This window comes from Diceros bicornis, chromosome 18, assembly GCF_020826845.1.
Source record: "Diceros bicornis minor isolate mBicDic1 chromosome 18, mDicBic1.mat.cur, whole genome shotgun sequence".
Classification (NCBI taxonomy): Eukaryota; Metazoa; Chordata; class Mammalia; order Perissodactyla; family Rhinocerotidae; genus Diceros; species Diceros bicornis.
In genome coordinates this window covers 15,891,083-15,912,746 of record NC_080757.1, presented here as the reverse complement: position 1 = coordinate 15,912,746, position 21,664 = coordinate 15,891,083, and the positions used below count along the sequence as shown (strand labels likewise).

The 21,664-nt window shown below is 40.3% G+C and overlaps 1 protein-coding gene across 2 annotated transcripts in view; it reads left to right on the top strand.

Annotated features, from left to right (window-relative positions):
- RPA1 (replication protein A1) overlaps window positions 1-21,220 on the top strand; it is a 62,587-nt gene extending 41,367 nt beyond the window's left edge. The window contains exons 6-17 of one of the 2 annotated variants that reach the window (XM_058560116.1): window positions 2,173-2,265; window positions 4,950-5,082; window positions 6,242-6,344; window positions 7,600-7,668; window positions 7,821-8,013; window positions 8,168-8,307; window positions 8,721-8,869; window positions 11,133-11,265; window positions 13,535-13,711; window positions 15,997-16,104; window positions 18,638-18,724; window positions 20,215-21,220. In XM_058560116.1, the coding sequence (XP_058416099.1) occupies window positions 2,173-2,265; window positions 4,950-5,082; window positions 6,242-6,344; window positions 7,600-7,668; window positions 7,821-8,013; window positions 8,168-8,307; window positions 8,721-8,869; window positions 11,133-11,265; window positions 13,535-13,711; window positions 15,997-16,104; window positions 18,638-18,724; window positions 20,215-20,319 (1,490 nt within the window). In that variant the 3' untranslated portion in view covers window positions 20,320-21,220. The remainder of the gene's footprint in view (window positions 1-2,172; window positions 2,266-4,949; window positions 5,083-6,241; window positions 6,345-7,599; window positions 7,669-7,820; window positions 8,014-8,167; window positions 8,308-8,720; window positions 8,870-11,132; window positions 11,266-13,534; window positions 13,712-15,996; window positions 16,105-18,637; window positions 18,725-20,214) is intronic. The other variant, XM_058560117.1, reaches the window with a different exon arrangement.
- Window positions 21,221-21,664: the final 444 nt, after the last annotated feature.

Below are 21,664 nucleotides of genomic sequence, written 5' to 3'. Positions count from 1 at the left end.
ACATTTTTTAAAAATCATGGTAAAATATACATAACATAAAATTTACATCTTAGCCATTTTTAAATATATGGCTCAGTGGCATTAAGTACATTCACATTGCTGTGCAGCCATCACCACTCTGCACCTCCAAAACTCTTTCATCATCCCCAACCAAAACTCTGTCCCCATTGAACACTAGCTCCCCAGTCCCAGCTCCCGCCAGGCCCTGGTAACCACTGTTCTACTTTCTGGCTCTGTGAACTTGATTACTCTAGGTACCTCATACAGGTTAGTTACATTTTGTAGAAATTAATTTTAGAGGGGGCCGGCCCTGTGGCTTAGCAGTTAAGTGCGCGCGCTCTGCTGCTGGCGGCCCGGGTTCGGATCCCGGGCGCGCACCAATGCACTGCTTCTCCGGCCATGCTGAGGCCGCGTCCCACATACAGCAACTAGAAGGATGTGCAGCTGTGACATACAACTATCTACTGGGGCTTTGGGGGAAAAAGAAAAAAGAAATTAATTTTAGAAATTAAATGTAAGAGATCAGTACAATACCGTGACCATGCCCTGTTCAGCAAGAAGCAGGCGTGGTGATGAGGAAGGGACTTTAAAATTTAGATGTTTGAGACAGTGGAACTAGGGTGGAGTATAGCAGAGAGTTGTGTATTTTTATGGTTCCATGTTTGAATGTTTAAATCTTTTGATTCCTTTGAATATATTTCATGAAGTAGGTAAAAATGGTTTTACTTTTTTCCAACCACTTAGCCTCTGAGCAACTCATCTTTTCCTTACTGATTTATAAAAAGGTGTACTGTAGAACTTCAAAGTGTTCCTGCAGAAGACACATTGTCAAAGAAGAGCACTTCTCCCATGCAATTTCATATGACACTTTGTAAATTCAAAATTAATGGGAAAGCTAAACAGTAAACACAAAAATTCATTATCGATAATCTAAGCTCTTTTTTCTGTGTAAATAAGGTCTCAATTTTTCTCCATAGGAAGAACTAGAGAATAACAATTCTGTTTAACCTTTTTAATTTTATGCTAAATTTATTTTACTCTAATGGCACAGTTAACTCTCATTAAGTTTTACCGGTTAAGAGTAATGTTGGCAGAAGGAAATGATGTCGGTGTGTAATATGCCTATTTAAGTTAGGGCCTTGGAAAACCCAGCAGGAATAAACCCAGCGATTGGAGAAGGTAGAGACAAGGTGGCAGGCAGGGAGCTTTCCCAGCAGGCTCACGATTTTTGTGATTAAGGCACTCTAGGACATTTTTTGAGCTGCACTTGTGTGCTGCAAGCACTCTTGGTGAGCAGCCCAGATTAGGTTGACTTCTACTTTTAGTGCTGTTCACAAAGACAAAATCAAATTCCATAAACCTGTTACTTTTTTAAAAATTAGGCGTATTTTGCAATTTTAACATTCTTCAACTTCATAAACCTTTGTAGAAAGGGTGAGGGGCAAATAAATACTCTAATGGTATTGCATTTCTTATTTTCCGCCTGAGGGACGTGTTCATTTCCCCTCCGTTCCTTTTAATCTTCCTGTTTCCTTGACACACCTGCTTCTGAACCCCATTCTCATCTCCCTGCTGTGACAGTTCACTAGCAGTTCACGGTACCTAAGGCTCTTTCAACTCTTATTTTCCACCAACTGTCAGTTGCAAAATAAGGTTGCTTTGTTTGGGAGGGAAAGGATAGAATCCTTTCCGAATGTCTCCTTTTCCTTTGAAGCAGGAGCACTTCAGAGACAATTGACCTGCTTTTAGGTTTTTCTTACCATCCAGCCTTTTCTTCTGATAGATCGTGCCAGGAACACACAGTTCTGTTGATGACATCGATTTGTTGCTATGGAAATAGTGGTAATGTCACAGATTCAGCCCGGTGACTTTACTTCAGGTTCATGCAGGAGAAATGGGCAAGGCTTTAGGGGAGAACCTCATTAAAACTGAAAGCTATCAATTATGAGCAGGTGAAAGGTAAATGGAGCCAACCTTTCACTTACTGAAAACAAAAGTGAACCCCTAGCAAATTCATGGCGAGCAATTGAATGTCCCAGCATGAATCCTGACCCATGAGAGTCTTTGACAAAATCAAAAATTTGCACTTTCTCAGAGCATTTCTTCTACTTAAGTTTAAATCTTTTAACCCAAATTATTTGCACAAAATGGTCTTTCTCTTTTGATCCTCAGGACATGGGCAGCAGCAGGTAGCTCCTTCTCCAGTCTCAGCAGCCAGTCCACCAACCAGCAAGCCCCAGCAACAGAATGGGAGCTCAGGAACGGGTAAGACTGCCACATCAGGGCCAGCCCCGTGGCTTAGCGGTTAAGTGCGTGCGCTCCGCTACTGGCGGCCCGGGTTCGGATCCCAGGCGCGCACTGACGCACCGCTTCTCCCGCCATGCTGAGGCCGCGTCCCACATACAGCAACTAGAAGGATGTGCAACTATGACATACAGCTATCTACTGGGGCTTTGGGGAGAAAAAAGAAGGAGGAGGATTGGCAATAGATGTTAGCTCAGAGCCAGTCTTCCTCACACACACACAAAAAAAAGACTGCCACATCAGGACATGTGCTGGTCGTGTGTATCAGGCTTTTGAATAATGTTTTGAAATTTAATCTGGGACTAAAGGGAGTTTTCAAAATGCTATTCATGACAGTTGCTTCTTGCAAAGAATAATTCCATTTCCTGTTGTAAAGTATGATTGAAGAAATGATTAAAGGTAGTCTTTTAAAGATACTTAATATGCCTTTTTTTATCAGAATGATATACTGTCCTCTGTTAATAGTTTATCTGGTAGTTTCTCACATCTTAGGTTTTACACTCTCTTGACTTTGTGAATTTACATATCTTTTAAATTCTTGCTATTTAACTCTCTAGGATCCGCTTATTAAATTTGACTTGTCTCTCTCCAAGTTTCCCATTTTGGGCTCTTGTGGATATTTATCTGAGCTTGAAGGCAGTATTGTTTATATTGGTCATAGGTTCTGCTTCTCAGTCTCACGGATGAGCAATAGTTTCTTTAACTTTCTGTGCAGCAGGTCCTGAGAGGCTGTAATGGAATCATTTTGTTTACTTTCTGGCCTTTGCTTTAGGAACCACCATTGAAAATTATGATTTGTAGAATTTGTTTGGATTTATTTTTAGAGTTCCTTTTTTCTGTCATAGCCTCACGTACACCCCCTCCTCTCCTCCCTTCCACTATTGGTTTCTATTTTTCAGTGCTAAGATTCTAAGAAAAGCAAGGTTAAGACATCACTAATGTTTCTTTGAAACTTTCAGGACATATGACTTTTTCCCCATTGGTCTTTGATGTTTTTATCTACCTTGCAATATCTGTTTACCTACCTCCCTTTGTAAGTGGATCTATTTATAAACAGCTCTCAAATTATGTACTGTTGAAGGGAGGTGGTGGAATAGATTATCTAAAATGGTAAATAATCTAACAGTCACTTCCTTAGGCTGAAATACAAATAGTATGTTATTTGTTTCCCTCCTCCGACAGGTTTATTTTCCCAGTTGTCTGTCTTTTAACTGATTTTTAAAAATCAGTTAATGTTCCATAAACACACATCTACTGGATAGTGAAAGAAAAAAGACTGGATGTGTATTGAGGGGAAGCTACCCTTATGAAAACTGGGTGCATATGTGTGTTTTATATAATGGTATATAATATATTAGGTATGTATACACACACACAAACGCACACACATTCTACAAAGTATGTCTGCTTCCTTGCCTAATCTTGAGGTAATTATTACTGTTGTGTGTGTAGTTGTCTCTCTTGACTCCCCAGTTAGAATAGAAAATTTTAAGATCTGAGACAGTCTATGGTTTTTTTTTGGGGGGGGGGGGTGAGGAAGATTGGCCCTGAGCCAACATCTGTGCCAGTCTTCCTCCACTTTGTATATGGGACGCCGCCACAGCATGGCTTAATGAGCAGGGTGTAGGTCTGCACCCAGGATCCGAACCCGTGAACTCTAGGCCACTGAAGCGGAGCACGTGAACTTAACCACTACGCCAGCAGGCCGGCTCCTGTATATTTTTTATTAAGTACTACAGCTCTCTAGAACAGTGTGGTACAGACTGTGGAGACTTAATAAATACATGCTGAATAAGGGTAGACTTACATTTCTGGCCAAATTCCATTCAGAAGAAATGTTTTGATATAGAAGATATGAAATCAGTGGACTAAATTATATTTTCTGAATTTGGAGGTAGAAGCTTTACAAAAACAATGTGCATGTAAAGGAGTTCATGTGCTTATAGACTTTAATTACCTATTCTTTCCAAGTGCAGGGCAGCTGCTTAGGCTTGGATAAAGGAGGCAGAAGGGGTCCTGGTGGCCAGACACCTACTTGTCTTAAACCAAAAACTGATTCTTGCCCTTTGCTCCCAACTAAACCTACTCCCATAGAGTTCCTTCCAGACTTTTCAGGCCTGTAGACTAGTTGAGAACTAGGAGTTTTCTGGGGGTGTTTTGAGGTGATAGATTTGTGATAGGCATCCTTCACCTCAGATGGCACGTCTACTGTCCCTTACTTCCTGGCCTTTCCTTACTTGTTTTCTTATGCAACTAGTGACTTGCCGTCAGTTTTACTGATGGAAGTTGATTTTCTTTCTCTGACCCATTATCTTGCCCATTGATACAAGAGAAAAGTTTAAGAAGGGTGGACCTCTGAAACAGCAGTATCTGGATTCATTACCATTGTTAACTTGACCTCAGGACTTAAGTCAGCAAATATAGTAGTGAACTGTGTGTGCCCAGCCTTCATTCTAGATTGTGCTTTTCTAGCCTCCTGTTTCAGTCTCTATTTGATCTCCATCTCTTGATTTCTAAAAAGAAGAAACTTTGCCTCTCATTTTGTGTGATTTCACCAATGACACCTCAGTAATTGAGAGTTACTACAAAACTTACTTATAAAATTTAAGTAGAATAATGATTGTCCTTTGTGTTTGTTTTTAAAGGTTCCACTGTATCTAAGGCTTATGGTGCCTCAAAGACATTTGGAAAAGCGGGAGGTACCAGCCTAGTGAACAGTTCTGGGGGAACACAGGCCAAAGTGGTACCCATTGCCAGCCTCACCCCTTACCAATCCAAGTGAGTTCTTCCATAGCATAAGTCCAGAATGTACTTATAAAATAATATAAGAGGTATTTATGTGTGAACTTCACGGTTACCACACATAAAATAGGTTTCCTCTTTTTCAGAGGGGCAGAGGAGGGTACAAATTGTGGCAACCTTTAACTCTCTTATCATAAAAGAATGGCAAAAAGAGCAGTCTGCCGTAGCCTATGGAGTTTCATTCATTTTGAAAGGATTTGAAATTAAAAATATTTAATGCTTAAAGAATCAGTTGATAGTCTTATGAGTAAAAATAAATATCTGTTCTAATTCAGAAGGCATTTCATCTTCTCATCATATAAATAGGTGACTTTTAGTCTAAAAATTGTTACTCTCATTTAGTTGGCTAAAAGAATCTGTACTGTTTGTGTTAACCACATTAATATACCCTGAACAAATATTTCTTTTATATGACTTTTTCCATTAAAAATTAATTTTAACAGTTGAAAATTCGTGAGTTCTGTTTTCAGAATTCTTTCAGATATGTTTTAATTTATCCTTCAGTTCTTTGCCGTGTAGGGAAGATATGTTCCCCTGTGAAATTATAAGTAAGATAACCAGTGTGCCCAACACCTGCGTTCAGAATGGGCACCAGGATGGGATGTCGCATCTTGTGCCTCTTTTTTTAGTGGCCTCTGTCTGAGGTCAGACTGCTTTCCTGTGTTTTCCTGTGATGGCTCACCAAACCACGTTCCATTACCTCATATTTGTATCCAATATGTGTTAAAAATGAGACAGAAGTTTGATACCAGTTATATCAGTTCCCATAACCGAAAATAGTGGCAAAATATAATTGCTGGTGTTACTGCATTTTCTAGCTTAGAACCTTTCATTAAGAGGATATTGTTGCCTTGGTGATGCTTTTTGGAGAAGGAAGAGAGTTTATAAATTTACTTATTTGACGGGAGAGTGAGTTAGTGTCACATCCCCTTGTATATTTTACTATTTGCTTATTCTATAAACTGTCAAACCTGTATGTCATCTTGGAGTTTTAATTAGCTGAATTAAAATACAGCTTACATTGAAAAGTGGAATATGCATAAGCTAAGAGAGGCTATAGGAAGAAGATAAGGGAGCCTTTCAGATCTTTCCCAAGTAAGACTCCAAACACTGATATAATCTGTTTGGTTTTTAGGTGGACCATTTGTGCTCGTGTTACCAACAAAAGTCAGATCCGTACCTGGAGCAATTCCCGAGGGGAAGGGAAGCTCTTCTCTATAGAGCTAGTTGATGAAAGTGTGAGTATTTGTCAAGTGAGGAAATAGGAGTCGTGGACTCTGGGAAATAGAGGGCTCTTCTCTGTTCAGGCCTGAGGTGAAAAACAATAGTAAGCCAAAAAGAAACATGACTGTTATTGTTGTTTTTCCTCTATTGTAGTCTTTTGATGCTATCTGGGGGGCAAGGGTTAAAGGTCATAAATAAAATCCTTGGTCTTAAACTAAAGCATTTGTAGCAGAAGAAATTAATTTTCTAAATGTGTGAGTCACTTCACGGGCAGGGGAAGTCAGAGATTTCTTGCTGGCAGCCTTAGTTGAAGCCCTAGGAGGTGATGTCTGCTTATGAGCAAAGTAGAGCTTTGGGCCACAGCAGAAGGCACACAGGAGCCACCTTGATAAGGGGATGGTTTAGTGGGAGATGGTTTCTGGCTGTGCAAACTTTGTGTGCTTTACTTAAACAAAACCAAACCATGATGAAGAGACAAGAAAATCCAAGTTCTGGAATCGCAAGAGTCTTGTTAGCAGTTTCTCTGTCCATTAGTTTTGTTTATAATTCCTAATAGGTACTTCAAGGATTCTTTTCAAACTGCTGCATATTTCCTATTTGTTCAAACCTCTAAGAGGGCAGAAAAAAAATAAATGGTTTGTTTTTGGAAGATGGAATAACTCCCTAAATATATTGACAGTGTGATGGCAGAATCAATATCAGAACCTATTTTTCTTTACCAAATTATTGGTCTTATCCATCAGTTGGCTAAAATTTCAGCCACTTAAGTGTTTTTCCATCTGTAGCGTTTCGACTGATGGAAAAGTGAAAATCAAATCACAAGCAGCCTGAAAACATGACTTGCTATGACATTTTTGGCAATGACTCCTGAGTATGAAGTGATTCCTCGCTTAGTGCAAACATGAGGGAAGCTGGTGAATCATTGTGGTGCAGCACACCTCCCTGTGGGCTTCAGTCGTGTCACTCAGTGTTCAAAATTGGTGTATCTTTGTTGTCAGAATGTTAAACTCACTGTGGTTTTTTTATGTTTCTAACTTGAGGTTAATAAAGCATGATAATGAGATCAGCCAGGTTGTTTCATCAGGGTTAATAACTTGAATATGTGACTGTAAAATGTGTGTTTCTGGGGTATCCGTAGCCTCTCATGGATCCCATTTGTGCTTGTGCTACTGATTTAAGAATGTCATTTTGACGCTCAAGTGTCCTGTTTTTCACTAGTAAAACTTGACGAACACCATAATTCTAACCTGCTCTGCTACGCTTCTGCAGGGTGAAATCAGAGCTACTGCTTTCAATGAGCAAGCTGACAAGTTCTTTCCCCTTCTTGACGTGAACAAGGTATGCTAGTGTCGAGTCTAGAACTGAAACAGTTGAGTGGGGGGTGAGATGAGGGAACTCTCATCCCTTGGAGAGCTCTGTGGTGGTGGTAAGGGTTTTTATGTCCCATTTGATGGATTATCCCATGTTCCATGGCTTGGCCTCTTTTGCAGGTCTATTATTTCTCTAAGGGCACCCTGAAGATTGCTAACAAACAATTCACAGCTGTTAAAAATGACTATGAGATGACCTTCAATAATGAGACTTCTGTGATGCCCTGTGAAGATGGTCATCATTTACCTACAGTGCAATTTGATTTCACAGGGATTGGTGAGCTGGAGAACAAGTCTAAAGACTCACTTGTAGGTAAGTCTGTATGAGAGCAAAGAGAATGGTGATTATTAGTTTTGTTTGCAACATATCGAGGAGGTGTAAGACTTAAGTGCTTGCCGTTCAGCCTTTGGTCGTGCTATCATGGGAGCTTGACCATCTCTTGCTAAAACATTGTGTCTATGTTTAGACGTAATTGGGATCTGCAAGAACTATGACGATGCCACTAAAATCACAGTGAAGTCTAACAACAGAGAAGTTTCTAAGAGAAATATCTATCTGATGGACACGTCAGGGAAAGTGGTGACAGCTACTCTGTGGGGAGAAGATGTAAGTACTTGCATTGAGCAGTTAGAGCATGTGCAGAAAGACGGAGACATGAACTTCTTAAGTGGTTGTCTTGTCCTGTGAGTTGTGAGGTTTTGGCCGTGTAGGCCAGGTAGACCCTTCCTAGTGAAGGATTGGACTGTCTAGGGAATATTTGAAATTCTTTATTTGATTTACTTCTGTGAGATTTGCTATGATGGCAGTTTTACATAGTGAAATGCTCTTTCTTCTAACTCTAGATCAGTTTTGACGTGTCTCTGAGCAGATTCTTATGTGTGAGGTTATCTGGTATAGATTCCATGTACCGTTTATTGCATTCACTCTACTATTGACTGTTTTCCTATAAAGATACTCTATATGTTCTTCCTGCCAATGACACTTGTTTGCATTTGTTTGGTGTTTTTGTTGTTATGCAGGCTGATAGATTTGATGGTTCTAGACAACCCGTGATGGCTATCAAAGGAGCCAGAGTTTCTGATTTTGGTGGACGGAGCCTCTCTGTACTGTCTTCAAGCATGGTCATTATGAATCCTGACATCTCAGAGGCCTATAAGCTTCGTGGATGGTAGGTTTTATGGGGCTAAACAAAGGGGTTATTTGAGCCTGGGCTTTGAGAAGAGCTGGTTCTTTTGGTTCTTATGATCAGTATGTGTGCCGAGCAGAGGGCTCATTACTGAATGGAGCAGTTCCTATATTTCTTGGAGGCATTACGCCTTATGAGAGGATGGCTTTAAAACCCTTAAACTGACAAACATGTAATCCTGTGACGGACCTGGAGAGTCAGAGGAGGCAATTAGAATGGAAGTGCTACATGCTGACCTCGATCCTGCCAGAAGCAGAGGAGGGCCAGGCTTTCGCAGCTGTTTGCTGAAGCACTGTAAGCTGAAGGTATCTTTCTTTTCTAGGTTTAAAGCTGTGGGCTTCTGTGGTGTTGGGGGAGAAAGTGCTTTCTTGTTCTGTCCAGTGTTTGGTGCTGATCGCATCTTCTAGTGTGTATTCACTGGACTCGGATAAAGTGCGGTGGGAACAGTGGGCTTTTGTTGGCATTATATTGTTATTCTCAAAGCACTCAGGGGCTGAGAAGAGCCTATTAAAATCTCCTCAGTACATCTAGCTTTTTAGGGTGTTAAAATTCTGCCTTAAAAAACACTTCAAACTGGAACATGGTATGCCAGAATTGATGTGGTTAGGGAAAACAGTTTAACTAGTTTGAGCTTAAATAATTTGTATAGCTGTAGTCACAGAGGGAAGTGTGTTGGTTTCCAGCCATGTCTTAGGAGTTAAGTGACTAAAGAATTAGCTCATGTTACATCTCCCCACTTTTGTTTTGAGTCTAACGTGAACCAGTAGCATTAGGATTTGAGTAATTTCCTTAAACATCTACTGGAGTGTTCATATTGCTTAAGCCAGCCTCACGCGTGGGGCCCACATATATCTATAGTTAACTATTCTGGTAGTTGGCGTTGCATTGTAAGGCAGGGCCCGTTAATAGTCTGACCAGAAATAACCGCAGCTTTGGTTTGTCCTTATTGCCCAATTTTCTTTCAGGTTCTGGAGCTTGAACCCCATGTTAATTGCATGCCCACATTAAGGTCTTCTATTTTACTTGTCAGTAACTGTGATCCTGGTCAATATAAAAAGACATGGCTGTCTCCAGAATGAAATAACTTGGCATCGATCAAAGAGAAGTTCACTGCACACACTCTACCTAGGCGGGGATTGGAGATGTTTAGATCTTGGTTATAACAATGTGGAATTTTTATTGTGAGAAGCACTGCCTCTCTCCTTGCTCTGTTGATTCCTGATGAGCTGTCTTTGGTGGCAAATGTCTCCTTGGAGTTTTTGAAACCATAAACTTGTGTAGCTAGTGGTGACGATACAGATTTATGGACCTTGCTGTGCCTCTGTGACGAATTTAGCTACTTACCTGACAGAATGAGAAGGCAGTTGTCTGCAGCTTATGGTAGCATCTATTCTGTTAGATGGTGTCTTTTTAAGGAGCCTGTTCTGTATGTGGTCAGTTTTTAGTTATCCTCCTCTTGGGTTGACATTGGCATGTTTTTAATCTCAGACCGACTCCTTCCTGTCACAAGTATGTTTCTGAGCCACTTTCTTCCTGGCCCCCTTTCCTTCATATCAGCTGATATGTGATCAAGAATTATAATCAATTTTAATAATAATTTAATGCAAATTAGTTTTAGCTTTAATAGTGGCTTAAGTAAAATCTCGCTAAAAAGGTAAATCTACAAGAAAACAGTATCTTCTAATAAATTACTTCGGGTTATATAATTTTTTGGACTCTATATCAGGCTTAAAAGATCTTTGGTCATGGGAACATTTTTTGCTACCCTGTTACAATATGTTGCCTGTCACTTTCTATACTGATACATTTCAGTGATGATAAAAATGCATTTGCCCTCTGGAATGAGCATCAGTAGCCCAAAGAACTATACCAGAGCTCTACATTGTTGCTTTTTTATTGTTGACTTTACAGATTACTGTTTTGGGGCCTTGGGCCCTCAGGCCAGTGTTGATATGCAAGGCTAGTTTAAGAAAAAGTCCTGTGGTACTCTGGCACTGTCTTTCTTGACCACTGGGGGGCATCAAAGCAATTGAGATAATGAGGTCATTCAGTTTCTTCAGTAGGCTTAAGATACAATGAGAAAGATACTAATTTCAGCCTGCGTGAAAAGATACTAATTTCAGCCCGCGTGATCATGACCTATGAAAATTGAGTGAGGGGTGGATAGCCTGTATCTATCATGTAGAAACAAGTAGCATATTCAATAAGTATATAAAGTGCCTGTCATTCTTTGTTTATTTTTCAGGTTTGACTCAGAAGGACAAGCTTTAGATGGTGTTTCCATCTCTGATCTAAAGGGTGGAGGAACAGGAGGGAGCAACACCAACTGGAAGACTTTATATGAGGTTAAATCGGAGAACCTGGGCCAAGGTGACAAGGTATCCTACATTCCTAACTTTCTTCACAAAATCATGGAATGTGTGCAAAAGGATGAGTTTTCAAAACTGATTTCTGGTACCAGCTGTGAGGCATTAGTTCAGGGCTGTGATTCTTGACTGGAGCTCTGACAGAGCGTGGTGTGGTAGTTGCGAGTCGCTGCCAGAGGGAAGGAGCTGTGCTTAGTAATAGGAGTATGTTGTATCCCTCAGGTATGTTGAGGCAGAAACATGTTAAGAACTCTGACTTAGAGAGTTGTTTGAGTTGTTTGGTTCTTAGAGGGATCTTAACGAAGTGGTAATAATCCACCTTGGTGTTATAATATGAACTGCCTTCAGGTCCGTATTTCTTTTCTGTGATTGTTCCTGCAAATTGAAATGCCCACATAGTGAGAAGACGGTTTTGAGATTACAGCTCACCCCGAGCATTAGTCAGGCTCAGTGTGGGACATCAGGCAGTTCACGTGTACTTGCACTGGCTGTAGAGGAGGAATCCCCCCTGGGCTGAGAGTTGCTGGTATTCTCTGACAAGACTTGGCTCTGGTGTTGGGCGTTAGTTGCAGTTTCCCTTTCAATGTTTATATTTAATGACCTTCTTCCCATTGATCTAAACCTGTATTCTGTCAGCAATTCAATATTTAAATCATCTATTTCTCCTTTATGCTCCCAGAAATAGCAATTCCTGCTTTATTATTTTCATATTATACAATATAGTTTTTATTCCTTATTGTCTCATTTTGCTGTGTTCTCTTATCCATCATTGTCATCAGTTGCAACTTATAAAGCTATTATACAGCATCTCGAGAACTGAACATTGGACAGATCTGTGTTGTCCTGTCGTAGGAATAGCCACTCTTTGGACTCTGCTGTCACCAATTTCTCCTTTAGATCTCACGGTGGACAGTATGTAATATGAGAGATCAGGCCTAGAGAGACCTATTTGCACCCAAACTTTCAAGTCATGCTTTGCAACTGGAACTTGCCTGGAAAGACAGAAAAACTCTTCAGGCATTCTCCTAGGAGACTTACTCTCTAGAGCCTTCTAGGTTGAGGACTGGCCCAAGCCCTTTAAACATCCACGTTATTGTTTTGCCTCTTTTGGTCTGAGACATTGGAAAGCCCCAGAGGTTGCTGACCTGGCTCCGAATTTAGAGTACACCCAGAGGGAACTGCCCACCCCAAAAAGTATTCATCCATATCCTTTCTGTGCGAGTTAAAAAGCAACACGAATAACAACAACATAAAGCTCAAGCACGTGACTTAGTCCCTGCTGCGTTTACTTGTCAGTGACTTCTCCACTGTGAATGCAGTTGTTCAGTTATTTGTGCGTTCTGCTGGATTTGACAGCTTAGACCAGGAGTTGACAAACTGGCCCACAGGCCAAAGCCTGCGGCCTGTTGTAAATAAAGTTCTATTGGAGCACAGCCACATCTTTTCATTTTTGTTGTTTGTGGTTGCTCTTGCACCACCACAGCAGAGTTGAGGAGCTGTAACAGACACTGTGACCAAGTGGCTTGTAAAGCCTGAAATATTTACTAGAGGCTTTTTACAGAAAAAGTTTGCTGACCCCTGGCCTGGACAAAGATGAAGGTGAATCTAGGCCCTAGAAATCAGTGCTCTTGTTTTTAATGTGGGAGGAATGGTTGACCATAGCTGCCCTAGATTTTACTGCATTACTCTTTATTTCCTAGATCTGCTACCTTTGGAAGGTCAGAGGAACAGGAAGAGCAGGTCTTTTGTCTCTTGAAGTCTGTCTTTTCTATAGTCTGTTTCAGTTTTAATTAATTAATTTAGTCTAATTTATAATTAACTCTTTTATTGTTGAGGAATTATATGCTTTAGAACTTGGTTTATTACCTGCATGGATTTTGTAATCAGCACAAGTGATTTTGAAAACTACAGAATGGGGCCGGCCCTGTGGCTTAGCGGTTAAGTGCGCGCACTCTGCTACTGGCAGCCCAGGTTCGGATCCCGGGCGTGCACCGACGCACCACTTCTCTGGCCACGCTGAGGCCGCGTCCCACATACAGCAACTAGAAGGATGTGCAACTATGACATAACAACTGTCTACTGGGGCTTTGGGGGAAAAAAATAAAATAAAAATGAAAACTACAGAATGAATTATGCTCTGTAATCATGTTGTGATCTTGAGACTTCGAATTTATAAACACTTTTCACTTATCTGTAAGGGCAAGCTTTGGGTGGCCTCTAAGTCTAATCCTGAGTGTAATCCTAGTGCCCAGTGTCTCATGTCACTCATTTTCTCCTGAAGGCGGACTATTTTAGCTCTGTGGCAACGGTGGTGTATCTTCGCAAAGAAAACTGTATGTATCAGGCCTGTCCGTCTCAGGACTGCAATAAGAAAGTGATTGATCAGCAGAATGGATTATACCGATGTGAGAAGTGTGACAGTGAATTTCCCAATTTCAAGTACCGCATGATCCTGTCAGTAAGTAGAATGGGTAGATGAGAACCTACTCTGGTGTTTCTTGAGTCTTGCCCCGCACTGTAGAGACAATAGCAAAAACAAGACCACTCGTGGTGGGGAGCCTGCAGATGAGTAAGTGCTAAAGAGCTTGTTATTGTTCTATAAATACAGAAGTAAGGGGCCTTTCCCGCAACTGAATGGCAGTCTCTTTTCTACTAAAAGCTTTTTTTCGTACCAGAAAGTTGCATTTAGATACCCAGCTGATTTTAGTCTGCTGTGCAATGTAGTACAATTACGGCATTGGTGGCACACGCTTGCTAACTGTTACGAAGATAAAATAATTTGAAATGGCATTTCTGGAGAGCAGTAATTATGCTTCTACAGCTGATGCCTATATTTAGTTATTTTTCTTGTGGATAATCTGTTCCTCTAGCCTTGGTAGAGCTGACTTCAGAGGAATGTGACTGCATGCTGATTGTGGCTTTTTTGCATTGTAAGAATTATTTCTTTCTGTTTTAAAAACCTTTAAAATGAAGAATGTATGTTTTTTAAAAAGTTATAATACTAAATGATAATAAAAGTACAAGAAAATGGGCTCTCTCCCATTTTTCTAGAAGCTGATTTGACAATAATATATCAGAAGCTTTAAGAATGTTTATATTTTCTGACACAGTAAACGCTTGGAAGGAATTTCTTCTAAAGAAATAATCAGATGTTACATGTCTGTAGAGTTATCTATTACCCTGTTGTTTATTTTGAAAACTTGGATACAACTTAAATGTCCTTAATATTCTACTGGTTAATTCCTTTATTGATTATCTGTAGAGTAGAATACTATGAAGGCATTAGAATTTGCCGTTTGACAGTTTCCACAGTTAAAATATTTGAAAACTATTGTTAATACTATTGAATGAGTACTATTAATGAAGGCTGTTAAAAAAATTTCCTATTACTCTTGTAAAATCTTTTTAGATAAAAAAGTGAGGTACTCCACCTACCCTTTCTACATTCTAATTGCCCCTTAAAATGTTAGTTCAGCAGGAAAGTTCTACATTTAAGCTTCCTATTTTCTGTAAACTATAAACGTCATTGAGCTAAGATGAAGATAGTTGTTTTAGATAGTTTATTCCATCAGCCTTTCTGTTAAACTTCTGAGTGGAATCCCTGGCACACTAGTTTCCTGTGACGCTTACCCGTGTGTCTCTCGTGGCTGTTCTCACCCTGTGGAGTATTGTCCTGGGCCTCTAGGAGGATAGTGTGGGGTAAACTGTAGGTGTGAGCCCCAGTGTGTGATACATTTCCTTACATTTGTGAGAACTTTTAACTTTTCTTGTCACCTTATTTGTCATTATAACTTGTGATATTAAAGTCCAGGTATATGCAAAGTGAATATGTAAAATCATCAAAATGATACCTTTACGAAAAACCTTTGCTCTCTTATTTCTACTAAGCCTTTTACTTTTACCTTTTAGCAACTACATTCTTTGTGATCCACTTTCTTCCTTGACTCTCCCCTATTTAATTTTACACTGTGGTCCAATTGGACACTTTTGATTGCTCATTTCTGTTGCTAGGTAAGTTTGGTGGCTGGACAAAAGCCCTTAGCTCAGGCTTTTCAATTTTCTGGGATGCTCAGCAGTGACTTAGAGCCGTCTCATGAAGCTCCTCCTAGTGACGGAAGAACATACAATTTAAAACGCAGAGAACCTGCCGCAACTCACTGGAGTCTCATTCAAAACCTTTAGTCAAGGCTCCAGCCTGGTGGTATAGTGGTTAAGTTCTCGAGCTCCGCTTCGGTGGCCCCGGGTTCAAAGATTCGGATCCCAGGCGAGGACCGATGCACTGCTTATCAAGCCATGTGGGGCGGCGTCCCATGTAAAGTAGAAGAAGATGCGCAGGGATGTTAGCCCAAGGCCAATCTTCCTCAGCAACAAGAGGAGGATTAGGCAATGGATGTTAGCTCAGGGCCAATCTTCCTCACGCAAAAAAAAAAGCCTTTAGTCCAAAGGCCATTGCAGCTGGAGGGGAGCTGAGTGCAGGGTGGCTGGATTCTGCCTCTGAAGGAGCACTTAGCTGAGCTGTATCTCCACTGAGATCTGAAATCACACACCCACAGCAGAGCATGTTCCTGCTGTGATCCAGACTTACATTTTAAACTTATTTCTATGATACTTTTTCACATTTCTTTGGAAAGAATGTAACATATATAATAGTAATGATTTTTCCCATTGGGAATTATTTCAATGAGTGGGAAAAGTTAATCTCCTTTTATTTCTTTTCTGAAATAATAGAATTGTGTTTTTTAGGTAAATATTGCTGATTTTCAAGAGAATCAGTGGGTCACTTGTTTCCAGGAGTCTGCAGAGGCCATCCTCGGACAAAACGCTGCTTATCTTGGGGAGTTAAAAGAGAAGGTGGGCCACATCTTTTATTACTATTCTTATAGTTCCTGTGTGATTACACTGACCCCTTTTTTGCTCTTTAATATTTTTTGGCATATTCCTTTTGGGTGTTGTATATTGTTTCTCATTTTGGTGATTATTTGAGACTTCATCTGGTTTTGTCTAGTTTTGCCCCTCTTGGATGTGCTAACAGTGAGGTAATGAAGTAATATATATAAAAGTGCTTTAAAAACAGCATTTTACAAGTATAAACCACTTATTTCTCCTGTTGTGAGCACCAGGGGTCATGTGCCTGTGTTCACTTGAGATCGGGAAGGTACCTTCTGCAATAACCTGAAGTACATATAAGTGTGCCTTTTTTAACATAATAAACACCTTCCTGAAAAGTTGACTCAAATCCTGGTTTAAATTCACATGGAAATTTAAATTCACTTGTTATTTCAGGCCATCAGATGCAATTCTTCTAAAGTAACCTTTTTTATAAGATAACTTTTCCATTTCATTTTTATAAATTGGTATTTTCATATATTAGGTTTATTTAATGCAGGGAATAGATTACTAATTTTGCTGAATTTAGGAAAGATATTTGCTTAGATAAAACATGTAAGGAAGACCAGTAAAAGCTGTATTTTCTGGGCCACACAAATTGGCATCTCTCTATAGATTTTTTCTTTCCACTTCCTCCAAATTGGCCAGAACACTTGTAAAAGCCACTAAGAAGAAAAGACTTGCCATTTGTGTGCACGTGTTTTTCTTACTCTTTCCTGTCTTTGGTTCTGTCCATTTGGCTCTGCCCCCACCTCTTTTTAAATTGTCCATGAGTTCTCTGAAAATAATCCCAGCAAGCCCTTTTATAGAAATAACTGGAATTGACTTTAAAGTATGATGGTATTTTTTATATTTTGCCTGGTCCTCTATTTTCATATCAGATTTTTAAGGCTTGAGGCAGCCTTTCAGGGTTTTTTATGTGAGCTTATTACATTTGACTGTTTTTACTGCTGGTGAACGAGGACATGTAGAAACTCTTCCCTCAGGAACCATGATATTCTTAGAGTGTAGTTCCATGCTCTCCCTAATCTTGGAAGAATGATGGCAGCTGGTATAATTTTCTGAAGGTTTAACACATTGTTTTGTTTACATATCTGAAAGCCCAGAGGACTTGTTTTGTGTTTGTGAAGTAACCTTTACACAAGAGTTCTAAATAACAAAGCTGTTTTCGTGTTCCGTGTGGCTTGCAAAGATAATACTTGGCTGATATGAAGTTAGTTTTATATAGGTTATTGTATATTTGTTTTATGCATATTTTTTATTTTTTATTTATTTATTTATTTTTTATTTTTTTCCCCCCATAGCCCCAGTAGATAGTTGTATGTCATAGTTGCACATTCTTCTAGTTGCTGTATGTGGGACGCGGCCTCAGCATGGCCAGAGAAGCAGTGCGTGGGTGCGCGCCCGGGATCCGAACCCGGGCCGCCAGCATCGGAGCACACGCACCCAACCGCTAAGCCACAGGGCCGGCCCTGTTTTATGCATATTTATATAAGATGCTTTTTCTAATCCCTCTCTGTTTACTAAACTTTAAAAAAAAAAAAAAGAAGCCTAATCAAATAGTATTTGAGGAGCAAGAGGAAAAAAGCGAGGACTGTTTTTTAAACTTTGCCCACTTCACTTGTGTGTTTCCCTTGCTCACCAAATCAATAGCTGTAACTACAGAGGCTGAAATAATGTATGTGACAACTTGAGCTTTTTTCTCAGTGTTTTTTTCCCCCCAGTTCTTAATTTATGATGAAGAGACTGGGCCTCAGATCTATTCCATCACAAACTTTTGAAGTTTAGAAATGTGTTTTCTAAAAGTGTTTCAGTTCTTTTATTGTGGTAAAATATCTATAACATAAAATTTACTATTTTAGCCATTTTTTTTTTGCAAATTTCTTTTTTTTTTTTTTTTTTATTTTTTCCCCCAAAGCCCCAGTAGATAGTTGTATGTCATAGCTGCACATCCTTCTAGTTGCTGTATGTGAGACGAGGCCTCAGCATGGCCGGAGAAGCGGTGCGTTGGTGTGTGCCCGGGATCCGAACCCGGGCCGCCAGTAGCGGAGCACACGCACTTAACCGCTAAGCCACGGGGCTGGCCCTGTTTTAGCCATTTTTAAGTTCATTAGCATTAAGTACATTCACGTTATTGTGCAACCATCACCACCATCCATCTCCAGAACTTTTTCTTCATTCCAAACTGAAACTCTGTGCCCATTAAACACTAACTGCCTATTTCCCCCTTCTCCCAGCCCCTGGCAACCATGTCTACTTTCTGTCTCTGAACTTGACTACCCTAGCTAGAATTTTAATTTTTAATAAAATTCTACTTAAACAGTTTAGTTTATGTAATGAAGTCACCTGTAGATTAGTCATTCCTAAGTAATTTCAAACCACTGGGGGTAATAATTTTTTCAGAGAGATTTTTCACAACGTCTTTTTTAAAGTCTTATAGATATTTTCAAATGATCTGGTAGTTTCAATGCCTAAAGGTTTATATTTGTTTTTGCAGAATGAGCAGGCGTTTGAGGAAGTTTTCCAGAATGCCAACTTTCGATCTTTCACGTTCAGGATCAGGGTCAAACTAGAGACCTTCAATGTAAGTGAGGTCACCCGGGCGGCAGAAGGGTTAATTAGCAGTGGGCAACTGCTGTTTGTCACCCACAACACTACAGTGTTAGCTGTCAGTTTGACGCTTACTGTGTGCGAGACCTGATGCTGAGCACCCTGCTTTTATTACTCATTGAATCTTCCCAACCCTGAGGTACCGTTTTCATCCCTGTTGTCAGATGAGGAAACGGACTTAGAGAGATAAGTGTCTTGTTCAGAGACAAACATATAAGGGAAAAAATGCTCTATGGTCTTTTCAGTTAAAACCTGGGATTTTTTTTTGTTTGTACTAACAAAGAATGATAATGTGTCTAGTGGACTCACATCTTCACAAGGTTTGGATTGTAAAGGCAGCATGTGAATCAAAGACCACACGTAGTTAAAATTCCCTTGAAAATTGAAATTCCTTGCATTGCTCATAACATCCTGTAGTTGCATAGTCATAATAAAACAGCATTTGTTGAGCACTTGTTATCTGCCAGATACTGCTCTACACCCTTTACCTCACATGTATTACCTCACTTGAGCCTGGCAGTAACCCTGTCTATAGGAACTGTGGTTATCCCTGTTTTACCAATGAAAAACTAGGTGCACACAGAGGATGAGTAACTGCCTGAAGCTGAGACTCCAGCACAGGCACTCCACTGCTGAGCTTTGCCCTTTACCGTGCCTATAAATATGACTGTGTTTAGTAATTACTGAGCACCCTGAAGTTTGTGAACCCCTGAGCTAGGCTCTGCAGCCTTTCTGGGCATCACCCCATTCTGCCTCTAAAGGTGCTGTCTAGTCCTGATGAACAAGTGAGGAGAGAGAATTCTGAAAACACTCCTGCTTGTTGCAGGGTTTACTCATTCTCTTTTGTTACTAGATCTTATCCTTAATACCTGCTGATAGATGTGTTTGTTTTGTGAGTTAATGACATGGGAAGTCAAGTGTCTGTGATACAATGTCAGAGTGGGGCGAGGTCAGGGAGGGCTTGGAAGGGTCATTCCGTCCATCGTGGTGTGGACAAGGAAGGTGAAGTGCGGAGAGAGCTGAGATGGGCCCCAAACCAGGTCCTCCTCCTTTCTTTTACACACACTCAGCTTTCAGAACTACCTGTGTGGCTTCAGGCAAGTCACTTACCCTCTCAGAGATCCTGTTTCCTCCTCTGTTAAGAGAATAAGTTGAACATGATGAGCCCTCTAAGGTCCATCCCAGGTGGATTCCAGGTTTCTGAGTGTTTGGGAGCCTGAGGAAAGGATGACAAGGGGCCTGTGTTGAAGGGAGGATTCTCTCCACTCTCCCAGCCCCAGAAATTCTGGACTCGGCTCGCACTCATCATTTTCTTTTTATTGGAATTACTGAACTCGGAATCCAGCGTGTCTTTGTGTGTTCTCCTGCTGGGATCATTGCAACTACTGAAGCAAAGGGGGTTATCACCACTGCTCCAGGCCAAGGGCTTTCCTTCATTCACAAACTGCTTTTCTCTTCTCAAAGGATGAGTCTCGAATTAAGGCCACTGTGATGGACGTGAAGCCTGTGGACTACAAAGAATATGGCAGAAGGCTGATCACGAACATCAGGAGAAACGCAGTAATGTGAGAAGAGCGATGCTGCTTGGGCAGAAGTTTGAAAATAAAGAGCTGAAATGAAATTGATTTCTTCCCACCCCCTGTGTGACAATTCCACATTAGCTACACAGAGCATAGAGCTTCTTTATGGTAGATTAAGCAATTTCCTTTCTTATATGCATCTTGGAACTATTGGTAGGCAAAGGAAAATATGCTCAGATGGCTGTAATGTAAACTCTGTCAGACTTAGGGGGTCAACTAGCGGGTAGTCTAGTACCAGTCCCTCCCTCTGCCTTCAGGCTTTTGTCGGTTTTGTTAAGATTTCATTATCTTCAAGCAGGAATTATGTTGCAAGTAATTGACCCTAAATCTGCAGACAGTGAAATAAATTATGTAACTAGGTTTCTGCTTCTCCAATGGTGACACCTTCGCAACTTGGGTTCCTTCTCCGGAGGGAGAGCGAAGAAGTGGTTGTGTGGAACCTGGGTATTTTAGTAAGCGTATCTTCCTAGAATTCAAAGCCTCTCTCTTTCTAGAGGTGCCACATAGTTGTTAATGCTTGGAATGGCAATAGGGTAGAATTATTAATCAAAGACGTATCTTTTATATCTGAAGAATATCCTTCCTTCAGGGTTTAATAGACTGAGTCAGATGGGTCTGATACTAATCAAAATTGTCTCTTCTGAGGAAGGCTGATAAGCATTGACTTGCTGTCCCCTAGGGACATCCAGGCAACTACAAAGCCTTGCTTTAGTTTCACTTCAATTAATGTTGCATTTTGGTTGGCGAGTGCACACTTTTTCTACCTGTACATATTTCTTGCATTTGTATGTTTCATTTCTTGATTAAAGCTGTGTTAAATAGAAGGTATTTTGAAGGGAGAAGCCTTTTGTTTCCCTTGCTCTGTTTTAATAAACAATATATTCTCTGCTTGTGAATCCTACTTTCTTTGAATGCAAAGGGTTCTTGTAACTGGAAAGCAGTTAATTAGCCATCATAATAAATGTTCATTTGGGGGAGATGTTAACTCATTACAGACTCAAAGATTAGTCCAAGGCATGGAGATTGTTCTTCCTAATGTTTGCAACCCTGAAATGCATCTTTAAAAGAATGAATACACTAAAAACAAAAAGCCATTGTGCCCAAGAATGCTGATGATCTGGCACTTTGGGATTTTATTGATGTTTACACAGCAGTCTAACACCAACCAGGCTTTGAAATGTGTACAGACAGTGAGCTAGTAAGAAAACAGTAATTATGCTACTGGGCTTTTCAGTCAGCAAGAGCATGCTTGCTCTGTGTGTTCCTAATCATATTAATTATCTATCTGGTTGCTGCAATCCCCTGCTTGGCATTTGCTGCACATCTCTCTCCAA